The sequence below is a fragment of the Homarus americanus genome, unplaced genomic scaffold, assembly GCF_018991925.1.
Source record: "Homarus americanus isolate GMGI-L3 unplaced genomic scaffold, GMGI_Hamer_2.0 scaffold25483, whole genome shotgun sequence".
Classification (NCBI taxonomy): domain Eukaryota; kingdom Metazoa; phylum Arthropoda; class Malacostraca; order Decapoda; family Nephropidae; genus Homarus; species Homarus americanus.
The window spans coordinates 3,432,725-3,451,028 of record NW_024726235.1 but is presented as its reverse complement, the minus strand read 5'-3'; the positions used below and the strand labels follow the sequence as shown (position 1 = coordinate 3,451,028).

Genomic DNA, 18,304 nt, shown 5'->3' with positions numbered 1-18,304 from the left:
AGCACAAGTCAGAGCCAATACAACACAGCAGTGTTACCTACCATTACCCTTCTCTAACTCGCCCATAGGGCCAAAGCCCCCAATGGTGTGAAACCCAGGGAAATTGTCTGGCTTGCCTCTCATGAAGCCCAAGCTGTCCTCCCTGGCTTCTTCAGCATCTGGAAAAGTGGATCACAGTGTTACACAGCACACAGGTGAGTACTTTAAGCACAAGGTGGAGGAAAGCACAGCAGGTGGAAGAATAACATGTGGATGGTCAGTCAGTATTTACTCTGGTCACCTTCGCTCAGTATGAAAGTGGTACTTTTTCATGTTTTTTTTTTTTTTTACAAACCATCATATCAATAAGACAATTTCATCTTAGCATCATTCCTGCCAACTTCATGTTCATGGCCACGAGTTTACAGTAAATTCATATCAATTAATAGCCCCACAAACACTCGTGCATTAAATTAGAAAATGTATGCTTGAACATTGTGTCATTTAGCAAGATGATCAGAGTAAATGTAAAGTTTTTATGGTTAAGTGGGAGGGAATACACCTCAATGCCTAGACATTTTAAATAGTCAAACAACTGTCAATTTTTACTGTATTACAGCAAGCCAAGCAAGCATGAAGCGTACACATGAAATACCGAGTAATTTATTTTCCGGAGTGTTGTTAATTTTTGTAAACACTTAAAACAAAAACATTTTAATCTGTGTAGTCAGAGAAGGTCAGTGTTACTGTGCAGTCCAGGGAGTAGTCCAATAGTCACCCCACTGATTTCAGTGTGATTAATGTCAAGTGCTAGCAGTGTCAAGCATTAATTGCGTCAAGCACTGGGGGTATCAAGCTTTGCGAGGTAAAGGATAAGGAACATTAATTATTGGGGATGTCAAGGGATAGCTCCATCTAGTCACAAAGTAGTCTTTTATCATTACATGTTCAACCTGAAAAATCAAGTCATTCAACATCAGCCAGATGTGTTCACAACGTTGAGTACTGTACATGGATCTGTCAGTCAGTTTGTCGACGTTCTGCTGTGTTCCGTCGAGTCGCTGCAAGTTGGAGTCTTGCTTACCGGAGGAGACAGGTTCCTCAGAAATTCGTCGCTGGGTTACAAGGCGTCTCTTGCGTATAAGAGGAATGTCCTGTTGTCTTGTGGCCTTTGGTAGACGTCGGTTCTCCATCAGGATATGTCTAGGGGCACGAACAGAGGATGAGGGTGGAAGGATGTGGGCAGGTGGGGAAGGCCCAGGTCTAAGGCCAGGAGTGAACTGATGTAGCCGACGGAAATGCTTAGAACGAGAGAAGTGAGGGGAGTGAGGACGATTAAGAGCAGAGCGGACAGGTCCAAGACCATCATGGTCGAAAGTGGGGTTATGACTATCATCTATAAGTGAGCCATCTAAGTTGGATAAAAAGTTAGATGGTTGGTTTGCAAAGAGTAAAGAAAAATCAGGTATGTTTAAGGTCTCTCCCTTAGTGTTTTCTTTAAGAGAGGCAAGTTCAGGAGCCTGGTAGGATGGGTCTTCCCCACTGATCTCATAATCTACAATAGGTTTTCCAAACTCAACATTTCTAAATCTATGTTGCCTTTTATAAGGAAGAGGTCTGCGCCCTTCCCGATGGGATGGACGGAAGCGTCTTATTCTGAATTGAGTAGAAGACTCTTTCAGATCTGGAGGAGTTTCAATCAGCTGGGAGTCTACATCACGTTTGATGCGGGCATTGAAATTGTGAAATTTTATCGCTTGTGATGGAAACTGATCCACACCTGTGGGCTGACTATCTGAGTTAGGAAAAAGACGTACCGCGGCCAGTGAAGGGTCATCTGAGCCTATTATTGAAAATGATGGGTATGAGGCCTCAGGTTGGGGTTGAGAAGATGGTTTAGTTTTACGCACAAAACGGTTACTATTTATTCCAAATAAACTTTCAATGGACTCAGGAATCCCTCCACCATAAGGAGAATTTAAAATACCTTCGATTGCATCACTGACATCCTGTCTGCCCTGAACTAGGCTGATATCCCTACGACGTCTAATACCTATCTGATCAAAAAAATTGGGAATTACAAACGGAATTTCAAAATGGTGTGACAAGGACAGTGTGTTTAGTTCAGGTTGCTTTTTGGGCTGTTCCACAACCTGGGGAGTAAGAGGTTTAGCAGCTATTTGGGGTTGCCTAGGGAATCTATTGTTGCGCTTAAACAAACTACTAATTGAGCTCGGAACCGAACCTTCCCATGGAGTATCTATGATCTCGGTGAGCCGAGTTGACACGTCCTGCCTGGCCGTCACATCGCGCCTTTTTCTTGTCAGTCTTGCAGACTCAAAGAAGGGGTCGAGGTCTGTGAACTTGGAACTGAACTGTTGTCCTGTGAAAGAGGTGGAAGAAAAGGGCTCCTGGGTTGGGATGGGTCTTTCACGACCAGAAGGAGACTGGTGTGAGGACTGTGGCGGCGGACGAGAGAAGGATGGCGAGGATGAAAACTGTGGCAGAGAATGGGAGAAAGATGGTGAGAATGAAGACTGTGGTGGAGGATGTGAAAAGGTTGAGGATTGTGGTGGAGGACGGGAGAAGGATGAAGACTGTGGTGGAGGACGGGAGAAGGATGAAGACTGTGGTGGAGGACGAGAGAAGGATGGCAAGGATGAAGACTGTGGTGGAGGACGAGAGAAGGATGGCGAGGATGAAGACTGTGGTGGAGGATGAGAGAAGGATGGCGAGGGTGAAAACTGTGGTGGAGGACGGGAGAAGGATGAAGACTGTGGTGGAAGATGAGAGAAGGATGGCGAGGATGAAGACTGTGGTGGAGGATGAGAGAAGGATGGCGAGGATGAAGACTGTGGTGGAGGATGAGAGAAGGATGGCGAGGATGAAGACTGTGGTGGAGGATGAGAAAAGGATGGTGAGGATGAAGACTGTGGTGGAGGTTGAGAAAATGATGGTGGGGCAGGAGAGAGTTGAATGAGAGGTTTATGAATCACCTGAAAGTTAGGAGGTCTATTCAGTGGATGAGGTTGAGCATGGGAGAGAGAACTAGGAGCGGTGTGCCGTTGGGGACGAAAAGACTGGGACTGGAATCTCTGAGGGGAAGAGGTTCCAGAAGGTGGAGAGAAAGCCTCGGAGAAGGATGGTGAGGATTGGGGTGAAGTGGGGCGTGAGGATTCCGCAGACTGTCTGGGGGGCCGGACGTTGACGTTGCGGAGGAGAAGAGCCTGGAGGTGGTTGGTGGCATGGGAAGCCCCGTAAGGACTGCTCAGTATATTGTCGATGGCTGATGTGACCCCAACTTGTCGTTTATATCTTCCTGCAGATTGTCGATGGAGGACAGACAAGAAGAAAAGTCAGCTCACTGGTATACCATGATGGCTAAGGGGAGAGGACAAGTCTAGTGTTGGTTGTGTGCATGTGTTCTGCTGCTTTATCTCTGGTTGGGTAATATGAAGCTGATCATGACAAAAATTTTTAGAGCTAGTGATGTGAAGTCTTGTGGCAAAGAGAATTTTACAAAGTCACATTTTGTCAAAGTATTCTTGAGTGATTTAAAAAAATTACTCCAGGAATGTAACCGGTATGATTTGTGTGAGTGTGTTTATGTACTTGCAGGTGCAGTATGGAAGTAGCTATATAATTAATAAGTAACAGTGTGGTTTAACATCGAATATTACCTTAAAAGATCCTAAATTATTGTTACCTTTTAATTAAGACATTAGATCATGGCTATAGTGACACTTTTATACAACATCAGGTGTCCAAGGTTTCACATTCACTGATTAAGTCAATCATATGTACAGATAAAATTAACTATGTACAGCTGACCATGCACAAAAGTAAATGGTAACTAAGAGCACTTAAAAGGTTTAAGTACACATTGTTATGGTGATCATGTGTAAGGCATCACAAACATGTGTCTGGATAGGGAGAGTTTAGGAAGATATGAAGTGATATAACTGAAGAAGTTTAGATTCAGTGATGAGAATTTGTCAGTCACAGCATAGTCAATACCTAAAACATCATCTTAAAGGTAATGCAGTCTAAAGATTAATATTCAAATTAATATGGAAGAAATTTGGTGTGTGTGTGTGGGTGTATTAAACTTACTGAATGTGCATCTGAGTGAGTAACTCATTACACTGCTTCACACTAACTTTTGACCCTGACTGGTCAAAAGTTAGTGTGAAGCAGTGTAATGAGTTATGAGAAAGTCTCTCCAAACTTCCTTACCCTGACTGTCATCTGGTGCAGGTTTGCTGTTTTGTCTCATTTAAGTTCAATGATGCTTCACACGGATTTGTGACCCCGAGTCTACAGTTGCCTCCATTTATAACAGGTACAGTGGCTGGCATGTTTTGTGAAATGTAAAACCACCACCCACCAGACAACAGATAATGACATTCTATTTGATAATCAATATAAAGATTATAACCATGCAGGAAATGCATACATTCACAGATAGAGGGATGACTTATTATTTAGTAACCTTGGTCTGTTTACTACAGCAAGAGTAGTTCTGCCCATTCTGCTAGTTTTACTATGGTATAAACAAACAGTGGTGACTCAACTCACAAAACATGGCACCCACTGTACCAATTATAAATGGAGGCAACTGCCTATGTGTGCATAACTCTGTGTGTGTGTGTGTGTGTGTGTGTGTGTGTGTGTGTTTGTGTGTGTGTGTTTGTGTGTGTGTGTTTGTGTGTGTGTGTTTGTGTGTGTGTGTTTGTGTGTGTTTGTGTGTGTGTTTGTGTGTCTGTGTTAAAAGTTTGTGTAAACATGTGTATAATAATGCATGTACTGTATAAATGTGAATACATGCATGCATGCATGTACAGTACATACTTATGTGTATGCTTCAATGTTAATGCTTTTGCTTTTATACTGTACTCATTGAATTAACAAACTCATTTTAAGGACGCAGGAATGGGTTTCACTTCAAAATGATGAAGTCTTTTTTATTATTATTATACGCAGTAAAAAAAAAAGTATGCAAGGATTATGTGCGGAACAATATGACACCACGGGCGAGGGATAGTGGAATATGCACACCAACCCATGGCACATCAGGTCATGTATGGTTCATTTCGGAAGTTAGCAGACTTCCCGTGTGATACTTTTCTTACTATAAATATACAGTGGTTCCTCGATTAACGAACACAACTGGTTCCACATAGTCGTTCGTTAACGAAAAATTTTGGTAACTGAATCTATTATTTCAATGGGATATTGGGTAATTGGTTCCAACTCACAGAAAAAGTACATACAAAGTACATGTACTGTAAACCAGTAATAAAATTAACAAAACATTAAACATAAACTAAATACAGTACTGTATTGTACAGTATATTGTACAAAAAATAAAACAACAGAATACTATAATTTAACTTATTTTGAGGTGTGTATGTCGTATTCCCGGCAGCTTTGTTTACATTTCAAACAGCTGATTGTAGAGGCAGTCGATGGTGACCTGCCATATTCTTTACAGAGTGCATTGGTTCTAATGCCTTCTTCACGTTTCATAATAATTTCTGCATTGTATGTTATCAATATGTGAACTAAATTTCAGAATGACCAATAATTTTAAAATGAAAATGCAAAAATATTCACGATACTCCTCCTCGTGTTTTTAATTTTGACTTTGTTGCATAGCGGTAAAACGCCTTTGGGTTTGACTTGACCTTGCTTGAAACCAGCCTCTGGAACTCCTTTTCAGCCCTTCTACACTCTGACTTTGCTTGGTTCCTGGCTCTTGCATACATCCTCCTGTCCTGCTGACTGTTTGATCTAACCCATGCCTTAAATTTCTGGGCTTTCTTAACTTTGTCGACCGCCGTATGGTTCATGTGTGCGGGCAAATATTTATATAAGTTGGCCTTTGCCGGTTTTAAGAACCTCACCGCTAGAGCAATGTTGAAACAGTATATTACTGCCTTTGCTCTTAGCAACTTTTCCTGCTGTTCTTTCATTAGTTCAATCTTACTATGAGCCTTTTTACATCTTTTTGGCATGTTCACAGTCTTTCACCACTAATAAAAATGATAAACATTGAGCACACAATATTTCACGTGTTGCTTAGGACTCATTCACCTTCTCACACATGTGCATTGTAGTAGGTGCTAAAATTATATGGCAGGAAGAAATAAAATAAAAGAAAGTATATTTAAATAGCATTCCCAAGTGGAGGCATTTAATTGTGACCTAGTGACTCATGCCCGAGCGACTGATGTAAAGAGTCTGGGCCACCCACAAAACTTAGTTTATTTTAATTATTTGAAATAATAAACTTGTCATATCACTCTGAAACTTTTTGCAGGTGTTGGCAACGTGTTGACATATTTCGAGACTTTTCCCTAAATTTTTATATTTTATTTCGACTCCAAAGCTTCCCTGCGTCCTTTAAGTGTAAACTTACCTAACAAAATAGCAGTGTAACCCATTGAAATGAGAAAATTGGTTTTCTCTAACATTCATTCTCAATTTTATCTCCAAAATTACTTCATCGCAGAATTTGGAAACTATGTAATCTGTGTACGGGCTAAAAAATATTCAATTCATAATAATACAGTAATGATATGCAACAAACAATGTGAATTATATATATATATATATATATATATATATATATATATATATATATATATATATATATATATATATATATATATATATATATATATATATATATATATATAATAACTTGCATTCTACTAAACACTGACTACAACTGAATCTGGAATATATAGCAGAAAACAAATTAAGACTGGTTTAGGGGTAAATATTACTTAAAATTTACATGTGTAAAATCCACCAAACCCCAATCACAAAATTAATACAACCATCAAAGTATAAATTATCCTCCTTCAGATTCAAAACAACATGCCCGGAATGACTAAATTATTGTACAAAAAAAAACCACCAGATCAAGTTATGGACTGAAGCAGAGCTCATACTTGCAAAGTCTCCCATGAACTCTTTGGTGGGGAGATTTCTGGAGAAGATATCCGTGAAGCCGTTGTCGAAGGTCTCCCTTGTTAAATCCTCGCGTCCCTCAAGCACCACCTTCTCCCTACGGAAAAAATCGGGATAAAAATATCAGACTGACACACGATACAATCGTAAAGGGGAACTTTGAAAATCTATAAACAAAATTATAGTTCAAACGTGTATATACTTTGTTTATGTGGTTACTTTTGAAAAGTTTTTCATATTACCTGTGAAAATGGGCCAAATAAAATGAAATCTGCTCTTGACTGATAAGATATGTAATAATCCCGGCAGTGAAAGCAATAACCTAAAACTCTCTTATATCATTAAAGAGCAGATTTGTTTTTATTTGGCCCATTTTCACTATTTCCCTACAAGACAAGCACTTTCATAGGTTTCATAAAATTTTAAATTATTCTACTCTCAGCCGATTTATTTACAATATAATTATTTATCACTATGAAACATTTGGACAATATATAATAATGGTGCTACACATTAAACATCATCACCGACACACATTTTATTTGCCTTTCCCCCGGGTCTTAATAATCTTGCCTTTCACTCCGAAATCAATTGGCTTGTTTGTATCCCTCAAGATAACAAACTCCCTACAGCGGTATGACGAAGATAGAAGGTATAAATGCAAGTGTGGAAATCATAATGTTTAAAGACTGACACAACGCAAATTGGTGCTACTCTGCAAAGACGTGAATTATTCCATCTTTTCCTATTACATTTATATCTCCAGAATAATTGTAAGTGAAAATAAATATAAATATATATATATATATATATATATATATATATATATATATATATATATATATATATATATATATATATATATATATATATATATATATATTATAACATACACTATGAAAAATAATACGGTTACCAAGAACTGTCCGAAATATCAATTTGTTATTCCTAGTTTGTCTCTTTCTAATCTTATCTTTATTCAATAATTATTGTCTACTTGACAATCAGATATAGCTTTCCAGTCAAATAATATCTACATACACTACATGCTTCATTATTCACAGCTTCTGCTCGGCACTCCATGTGCATACAATCAAAAAAATATCTTTAATTCTGTAATAGACAATAACTGTGATAAAAGAGATGAAGGATCTGACAACCCTACCGAGACAACCGAGTTGCGGTGTTCGTTTTGAAATTCATTGGCCTATCCATAAAGATGTTTTTTGAATGCTTGTACTGAACTGTACTGTACAATTTCCTAATATAACTCCTCTCACCCACATAATGTATCCGTCTACCTTGTTTTCCGCCAAACGCTTCCTCTACAGTACTATATTATCTTTATAAATTCCCAAACATTAAAACATGATCAAGTCAGTCTCCATGCTCAGTACTTACTTAGAGTCGCTCGGCCGATCTGGAAAGAGATGTAAAAACATATTAATGATGTGAGTTGAGCAAAATCTGAAGCTTTAAGTGTGGGAATAGTCAGTTATATCTTTAATGTTTAAACAACAACTGTGATATTACACACACATACAGAAACGTGCGACGCGGGAAAAGCAGAGGCACTGTCAGAAAGTTGCCTAATTAGAGCACCATTTGACAAATGTTGGTGGGGGGGAAGTAATGGTGGTGTTATTACTTTTTTGCGGCCAAAAGAACTTAAGTGGTTTTATTATTGTTAGGATGAATTTTCTTCATTACTCGTTACTATTATCAAAATCTAAGTTCTCTTGCTAACAAGTTTTTTTATTAACTATTATAGATTTTTAACATCCTAACTGTGGAAGATCATGAACAAGATATAATCTTTTTTTATCACCCAACACCAGGGAAATAGAATAACGAGAGTCCGTTTTCAGCAGAGGATGAATTGTGGAGAATAGAAATTAACGACATTATGGTGATTTCTGCCTTCAAACACGAGTCGGCAATAAAACAAACATTGTGGTGAAAACACTTGTGAACACCGCCGCCAGATGGTAGTAGAGATAGAGCACTTTTGGCGACAAGAAGCACTAACCATGTGAACTACAGGAACATATGCATGTAGGTCAGATCACTGTATCGTTCTGGACAGGGGCTATTATAAGACTAAAATAATGATACACATGCGGCTGGCACTCAGACCCCAGCAAATAGACAGCAAAGAGACATATGGTACAAATTGGGCATATTTCATTAATATGGTAAGTAAAAAGAAGAGCAAGATAAATTTAGAAAGCAGTGTATTCTTCCTAAATGTTAATAACCTACTGTACTGATTTTAATAACATACACAGTGAAGTTTTAATGATGCTCACTTGCGACTAAATACTGTAGCATAACGCACAAAGTGTGCAATAATACACGCTAAAATAACCTAATGGTTCTGGATGTAGTGACTCAGTGCATGTTAACAAAAGTTCAGTAAACTATAGACCAGGGAAAGCGAATGGTTATCAGAACAAATAAACAAACATCCCTACCCCCCCCCCCCCACACAAATGGGTAACATTCCTACAAATACTGTATTTAAAAGAAAATCGTAAATGTAAATAAAATTTTGCCTGAAGTAAAGTGAGGCACACCTTGCCACAATTCCTGCCACTCAGTCATTCCTGACAGCATAACGATGGAGTTACTCTCACAAAGCCCTTATTTCGACAAAACCCCTGCACTGACGCCTTTCTCACCGAGTGTTGTCTTCAGGCATAGTGGATACAAACAAATTATAGTCCATGGTCACTCGAGCGATAAGACCAAGGGTCTTTGAAGAAAGGATAGCCTAGCGTCAAATTGTAAATGTGTTCTAAGTGGCAGAGGCTCTTCTCAACATTTCCGTATGTGTGGCAACAGCGGCTCACTCCACCTGTTGACGCAAGGTGACAGTCGTCGCACATGGCGGCCTGCTCATTACACTTTCACACAACTTCGCGTTTGTACGTGAAGAAGGACTGGATGTACTTTTGAAACAATGTGAATTTGTAATTTAATGTGTCAGCTATATCTTTTATATTACTTTGTTTATAATTTTTCTCGTGAATTTGTCAGATTTTTTTACCAAGTGTAGAACAGAGAAACTACGCTAGTAAGGGCTGGCTGGCCACTGCGTCAACAATAACACTCCCGTCTGGCCACTACCGTACCAAGACCATTCCCAGTGATGTGGCACATTTTAGCTTTCACTTCTCTCAGGTGTTTACGATTTTCCATCCATACTGTTCTCTAGATGTGAAAGCGAGAGATAAAAATAAACAACAATTAATAAACGCGGTCCTCAAGTTGTCATACGAGTACATAAACCGTACGTCTGTATGACGTTCATTTCCGGCACCGAACATCCAAGATGAATTCCATGAAATAAAAACATAAGATATAAAAATAATGTCTGAAAACAGGGAAAACTGTATCTATGTATATTAAACATCATAATGGGATTAAGTGAACTGGTTGCAATTGAGGTTGAGGATCGTTTACATAGTCCCATAAAAAAGCCATTCTGTAGTCACAAATATGGCATTCAGGCCTTATAATTATGCGATCGTCTTTTATGTGATGCTTCCATTACCACTAAAGAGGCGGAGTTGGTGAACCATAACAGGCTGGGGTGTACTGGAAGATCCCGCCTTTATGGGAGGTAGATTTATATACTTGAACATCTTAAAGAGTAAAGGGCATTTTGTTATCAAGGTAATGGTGTTACGAATACGGGAACATATTTACGATTCATGGTTTAGTAAAAAAGAAAAGAAAAAAAAGGTCAATTCTGAGGGGATGCTAGACTATCTTTCAAGTCTGCCTTCTCTATCCGGCCACATGTACAGTATCTACCTACTTGTATATCTAACTATGTGCATGCATATATACCCTGTACAGTATATATGCATATGTACAGGTGAGGACAAAATTCCCTGGACACATGGCAGTATCTGGCATATAAATACTTGGGGATCATTAGGTGAAGGGAATTGGAATTTAAAGTATTTTATAAAAATTTTCTCTATTAGTTTTTTTTTCCATTTTGTGGTTCCGGTATAATGTATGATGACAAGCAGCGTTATTACTTTAGATATACACCAGAATTGATGCCAGATACTGCCAGGTGTTCAGGGATTTTTTTTCGCATCTGTACACTCGGTAAAATGCTATACTGTACTTACAATTCTTGTGCGAAACAAAATGACAACACGACGAAGGTTTTGGTAAAGGTCCATGAGGCATACTGTTATTCACCAATCACATTGGAACGAATTAATTTTATATTTCGAATGAAATAACTAAATTAGACCTACCATAGGTAGGAAATGTCTCGGTTCCAAATTCATCGGAGCCTCCTGAATTATTTTTTTGTTTACCGAATGTATATTGAATACATATACCAGTACATATTTGCTTAATTTTATTAAAAATTTTAGCACAATTCGTAATGGTGACACTCCAAGAATCCATTAAATGAAGATGTCTTTATGAAATTAGTGTGAGGCTTTGAAGATGGATGCATGTTGGGGAAGTGCAACTCCAGTGAGGGAATATGAGTGAGAGCAAAGAAGTACGCGAAGAAAAGAAGGGTTTGCGGGATGATACACTATGTGAAGCGAGATTGTGTTATCGTATCAGACAAGTTAACGCCAAACGATTGTATTCAGCAGAGAGAGATCCCCGCAGACAAGGTGTTAAACAGAAATAAGCGTCCCAGACAAACAAATCCAAATATTACAGTGAAATCAGTCAGATCAAAAACAAGCAGACAAGAGTGAAGTTTGCGGCGTCTCCCCCCGCAGGCCTGAGGCAGGGGAAAGTTCACACTACCGCAAGACTCAATTTGAGGGACCGCCGGCTGGTGACGCCCCCGAGAAACAGTCTATATCAACTCCACCTTTCACTGCCTCTCTTCCTTAAGTACACCATTAACTTCGTAGTGTAGGTATATTAAATTTCCAAAGTGGCAGTTTTAGTATCATTTAAAATATTGCTACCGATAAGCACCAAAAAGTCATTGGAAACTGCAGTCGTTAGCATATTAAAATGAACAGCTCGTTAAACTATTTCTTTAGTGAACATATAACTTAAAAGATATAAACCTTTAAAGTGGTTCAAATCAACAATGATATATACCACATATATAAGCTGCAGTACATTATCTTTTTTGTTTAATCTTCATAAACAACGTGGTAAAAAGTTTTAAGATTCATCGATTAGGCATATCCTGATTTGTCCCAGGCAGTGAGGCACAATGGACGGAAGCACCTACGGCGGCGGCGCGTGTCGCTACGTCTTGACTCTATAAAGAATGACTTTCTTGGCTTTGTTATGCAGATGAAGACTCGCCCATTGTGTCGTGTCATCAGTTTATTTGCTTAGCGTCACAACAGTAATGTTTTATTCTGAAGCGTCATTTTGTGTTCCCGGAATCTGAGAAAAGCCGAGGGTAAAAGCTTACTATTTTCCGTACTTGGATTTGGTGAATGGGTTGTTGTTGTTTCTACAGATATGTTTTGGGTGGCGCCTGAACATCAATCTCCAATATACCGAGGGACACAGAAAACGTGAAGTCACTGCCGATATAAAAAGTACGGTACCTACACATTTCGTCACTGCAAGAGAAAGTAAGGTTTCTTCTTACACTCCCGGGGAAAAAAAAGAGACTCCTCGCTATCATCCTAAAGTAAACTGTTATTTACATGTTTTATCAAATAAGTAATACGTAGTCAAATAAGTTCTGCATTATTATCATTATTAGTATTACTATTATTGGGAGTCATAGTAGTGATAGCAAAAGTAGTACTAGCAGTAGTAATAGTAGCAGTAGTATTAATATCATTACGTGTTCCGCTTACCTAATGTAACTCACATTAAGTGGCTACCATCTTTACTGCAAGTGACGAAATAAAATATTCACGCATACAAACTACATTACCTATCACCGCACCTGTTAGGGATGGACCAGCTAGAGCGAAAGGTCTTCAAACTTGGCTGGGATGACTACAGTTCGTGAAGAATACTATTAGTCTTTTCTTTTTTGTTCGTGTCTCCTTTTAGTGTGTCATGGCTCTTGCAAAGTGAATCACCAAGCACAGTCTAGAGTATTATTCAACGCTAATAATAACCGCACCAGCTCGTTAATTAGTTTGAGCGAGCCACGAATGAACGCTCTGTCGCCCATTCATATCTGCCTGCAACATACCCAGCATTCCCAGACGTAAGATTCATTCATGAAGGTTCGTGACAAAGATGACAGCCAATATACTATCGAAAATATGTTGTAACTAAAGAACCTTTTTTTCACCTTCAGTGACTTTGAAAAAAATGGACGTATGAAACAATGATAATCTCAGTCCAACACTGGCAGACATGAATCCATTATGGATAAAAACACGAAACAGAAATGCTACAAGAATACGGTAGAAAACGCACACACAGCTGAACCACCACAGTTTAAAAGACGACGAGTACTACCACAGAGGAGCAGACGACACAGCATCACCACAGTTATACTATCTCAGGAGCGGATGATGCAGTCACTCAGTAGCACGGCAATACAATAAGTTAAGGCACTCGGTAGCACATAAAACACCCCCGAGTAAGACAATGTTGACCAATGGATAAATTGTAAGTGTTTGCGTATCATGAAGCAAGGAGTAGGATTGGTGCAATACAGTAAACTCACTCACTCACCTGCGCAATGGTTCCCGGGTCAAGTAATATCACGGCTATAACAGGAAATTTCATATTTATCAAAAACACGATTGGCAAAACGACGACAAAAACTGATAGGGCAACTTACTGGAAAATTAACAGCCTCTCCTCTCCTGTCTTTAAAAAACAAATGTTGCATAATTCCGCAAACTTTATCAAAAATACAACAAAAAACAATGGCGATCAGCAGCGGGAACTGGAAATACTATGATCGTCTTATGTCGAAAACAAAACAATACCATATTCATACCAGCAAACACACTCTCCTCTTGCAAAAGTATTTCTGACAGCGCTCGTGGACAAACTGCTTTTACAGTATTATACACGTCTCGCAACAGTGCCGTTGGAGTAGACAGAGGCTAGAGCCAGGGCAAAAGCTAACATAATTGACGGTTTACGAAAGGATAAATATGATCCTATGGGCAAATCTGAAATGACTGAACACAAACACCTATTTTTTTGCCAGGCTGCCGACAGTATATCTAAGCCCCCCCCCCCTCCTTTATCAAGAATTATTTAATTGAAAAATTATGGTTTTAACCTCAGTAATAATAATAATAATAATAATAATAATAATAATAATAATTGATAATTGATAATCATTTAAAGTTACAGAAGAGCATGCACTGTATCCTTCAGAAGACACTCACTAACTTTCTTTTTATTATGATAGGACATTGTACCGTAACTTTCCCCGGGAGAAACCAGTCATTTGGACCATTTCAGTTCAATAACCGCGGTGTTCTCACAGTCATACAAAACACGAGTATTTTGCGAACTTATTCAGTATTTTTAGTTGATGAAAAAAAAATGTATGGGGGGAAGGAACAAGTTGCTATTATTTACCCTCTTCCGCATATTATTGAAACGTCGACATCATAGTTTTGAGAGTTTTATACGCTTCTGATTACTGTACAACACAGTATATTTTTCTCTAAACAAAAAAACTCCTTATGAAGTAAAACGTTAATTGTATTGCTTTAACATATGTAATCAGAATAAACATCAGTCTTTAAATCGAAATCCAAATATGACTGACGAGGAAAATAAACAACTCGTGTATATTGATAAAGGAATGAGTTACCACCACACCTGCAGTTACGTCCAGGTGTTAATAATTACACAAACTGCGCCAATTTTACTCGAGATCATTATCCATCGCCCAGTAAAAACTACATAACAAGGAGACTTTTCGAAGTATATTGAGTTTTTATGACAGAAACGGACAACTTAATGGAAAACTGTAACGAAGTGAAACGAGCCATACACGACGGTGATCTTATTACCTCAGTCGCCTTGTCAGTATTCTCCATGGTTTTAAATCAAGCAAAAACAGGATCTAACACCTACGTCATCACAGCACACGGCCTCAGATCCCGATCCACTCAATAAGCATACCTGCAACGACTGTGACACCTGGATTCTCAACGGGCCGGCCGCAGAATAATTTTATTACAATGACAAATTGAACGCAAATCCACACACAATTCTGATGCCATTTTGGAACATTATCGTTGTGATACCTCTAAAATAAACCAGTTAGTTACCTCTTAAACCTCTACTTACAAGGATAATTTCCATGTACGAACCCTTGATATCCCTGACGATGAACCGTAAAATATGCTACGTCAAGATTGTTGCCGCGGATGACTCGCGTTTTCCTTGTCGTAAATTACCGTAAAAAAAAAAAATACTTCTAGTCCAAGGTGAAAACGTTCATGGTCTTATCAACGTTCCACATGTATGACCCATCATTACTAACTCAGGTGCAACTCAACTGGCGATATCCACTGATAAACTAAGGTTATATTGCACTCGCTTTTCTGTTTTAAGAGGAACTAGTAAAGTACTACGTTAATTATACATGTATGTGTGTGAGTGTGTGAGTAGTGTGTGTGTGTGTGTGTGTGTGTGTGTGTTTTCAGTTATAACATTTATATCTTCTCACGATGTCTAGGCCTTTCTACCCAACACGTTTTCCTTGCAATTAAAATTGTAATGTTTACGAAAAAAAATGAAGATGCTTAAATTAAAATGGACATTGGGTGGGGGGGGGGGCAGTCTCCTGGGTGATTCGTCTGCTAGATTGAGGTCTCCAAGGGAAGCTGTCTCCTAGATAAGTTGTCCTGTACATTAGCTGTCTTCTGGATCCCTGTCCCCTTGATTCTAGGGGACAGGGATCCAGGAGACAGCTAGGCTAGATCAATTGTCTCCCAGGTCCGTCACGGATTTGATCTATGTAACAACAAGGAACTATGTCTGTCCTTGAACGAGATATACTGTTGAGTGAAACGTCCATGTGTGTGTTTTTAGTTTATTTTGAGAGAGAGAGAATGTGAGTGCGTGAGTGAATGAGAGCGAGTGTGTACGCAAGAGTATACAGTACAGTACATCTTAGTAAATATTTATATAACCAATTGTAGCTAATTATTCACTTCCTGTGTAATTTATATTGTCATAAGTAACACCATACTTAATATATGCCCTGTGTTGCTGTACATCAAATTTTGTATGATTCCTATTTATGACATCACCGCGTAGTTAACCTTTTCCCTCAATTCTCTTATCAGATTAATGTCTCTTATGTTCCTGTTTTAGTTTCCTTAATATATGGGTAATGTATTTATAGATGGGTATGATTATTTAATATATGGGTACAGTATATGTATCTGTGTAATGATTATATGTATTTAATTGTTTCCAGTCGACACAACTCATTCGACCATAACTCGATTAAGTTTGAAGCCAGAACGACAATAACAGACGACGACCTTCACCCAGGGAACAATGTGCTACATTGAAACATTAAAAGGTCATCGACATGGAAGATAGTCAGCATTGTGTTGTCGAATGTTGGTGTAGACCAGCGCGAACACCACTGGAACGAACTGCATGGATTCTCAAGAGGTAACCCTACGTAGAGTTTTGTTTTGGTTTTATTTTACCATACCGAAAACGCATAAAAAAATTGTTTCAAGTAATTTATAAAACAAATAAGGTGGAAATAATGCCTCTGAAGCTGCACCACGACTCTACCGTCAACTGGGTACGTCTTGTAACCTCAGCCGAGAAAAATATCCGCCATACACGAATCCGGAACCACGGTGAGGTTGACGTAATCTCCCTGGTGGTGGTGGCCGTGTCATTATCCTCGCTACGGTTATTACTTCACCCCGCGTTGAAATCACCATAGGAGTTGCAGGGAGGAGGGAAGGGAAGAGACAGTGATGGATAGAGGGAGGGATGAGAGGTAGGAAGCGGCCACCATTGTGATTGCGCGAGTCCCTTTTGCAGCCGCTGGGCGTTGGCTTCGTCACCCAGACTGACTGCTGGTGGTTGTTGTTGTTAAGGATGGTGGTTAAGGCCAAGAACCGATGACCAGGTACTGCTTGTTTGTGTGTGTGTGTGTGTGTGTGTTACTTTTCCTACTATTATATAATACCTGCAACGTCACTCGACAGCATCCTGTTATCACTCGTGCATAAGAATGAGATCAATCACAATGGTACTGAGTGATGACAAAGATGACGACAAAGATGAATATGGTAATTAAGGTCAAGGTTGTTATAACAGTATACACGGGAAAACTCTTCTCACAACACCTAAAATAACAACAGTTCTAAAAAATGGGTCAACATTTGTATCAATATCTAATTCGGCATAGCGTGAATATATATGACTAAATAAACACAAAATATTAGTGATACAACACATTGACTTAAAACACAATATATATATACAAGAACCAAAAAGGAATGATTAGATTTTAATACATAAACATTTAAAACTTGGGTATTCTTTTTCGATGACCCTGTATAATAACCAGTAAATCTCCTCCGCTTCCGGGATCATGATACGCCCCAACCAGTATAATAATAATAAAAATAATAATAACAATAATAATAATAAACCCATACTTGATAAAAAAAATCAAGTGACCTTAAGTTGTTATTTCCCCAAGATTCTCTAAAACCGTAAAAAAAAAATAAAAATACCCGACAAAATGAAACGATATGTCATGTAATTAATGAAGAAGAGTTAATATGACACAAAAACAGACGACCTAACACTGACATACCATAACATAATCGTAAACATATGCGACAGTATATTATTAAACGTGTTAATAAGAACAAATTAACTACGGTATATCTTGTTGCGATGCTCTCTCTCTCTCTCTCTCTCTTTCCTTTATCAATCCCACTCTTCTTTACCACTCACTCCTTCATCACTTAACCTCACCCTCCCCATCATCCCTCTGCTGTCTCCCCTCACCTCACATTAACTCTCGAACACCGACCTTGAGGAACCTATGTCAGATTATCAGGAAGACAATGACATTCTTCCACTCTAATTTCGAGGGTGGTGGTGCGTACAAGTGTCGGCTGGTGTCTGTGTGTGTTACTCAGGTGTTGTGGAAACGTTCTCTGGTGAAGCTTAACGTACAGACAAACGTTTCACTTAATTATTTCCTCGACAATTAGCATATTTTTTTTTATCGTGAGTTAGCGAGAATTTTACCTCAATTACTTTTCTGTGTTTTAGTGTGTGTGTGTGTGTGTGTGTTTTAGGAGTGCATGGGTCCGTTGATTGTTACTGTGTATGTACACAATATATGCATACATTCAGACACGTGTCCCTGTTGGAGTACGTGTAGCTACAA

The 18,304-nt window shown here is 38.7% G+C and overlaps 1 protein-coding gene across 3 annotated transcripts in view; it reads right to left on the bottom strand.

The window, feature by feature from the left end:
• Positions 1-18,304, bottom strand: part of LOC121865433 (tight junction protein ZO-1-like) — a 52,553-nt gene that overhangs the window by 13,706 nt on the left and 20,543 nt on the right. For 2 of the 3 annotated variants that reach the window (XM_042364831.1, XM_042364832.1), the window contains exons 2-5: positions 8,359-8,377; positions 6,939-7,054; positions 2,225-3,298; positions 42-158 (exon numbers count right to left, since the gene is read on the bottom strand). In XM_042364831.1, coding sequence (XP_042220765.1) covers positions 42-158; positions 2,225-3,298; positions 6,939-7,054; positions 8,359-8,377 — 1,326 coding nt within the window. The remainder of the gene's footprint in view (positions 1-41; positions 159-2,224; positions 3,299-6,938; positions 7,055-8,358; positions 8,378-18,304) is intronic. The other variant, XM_042364833.1, reaches the window with a different exon arrangement.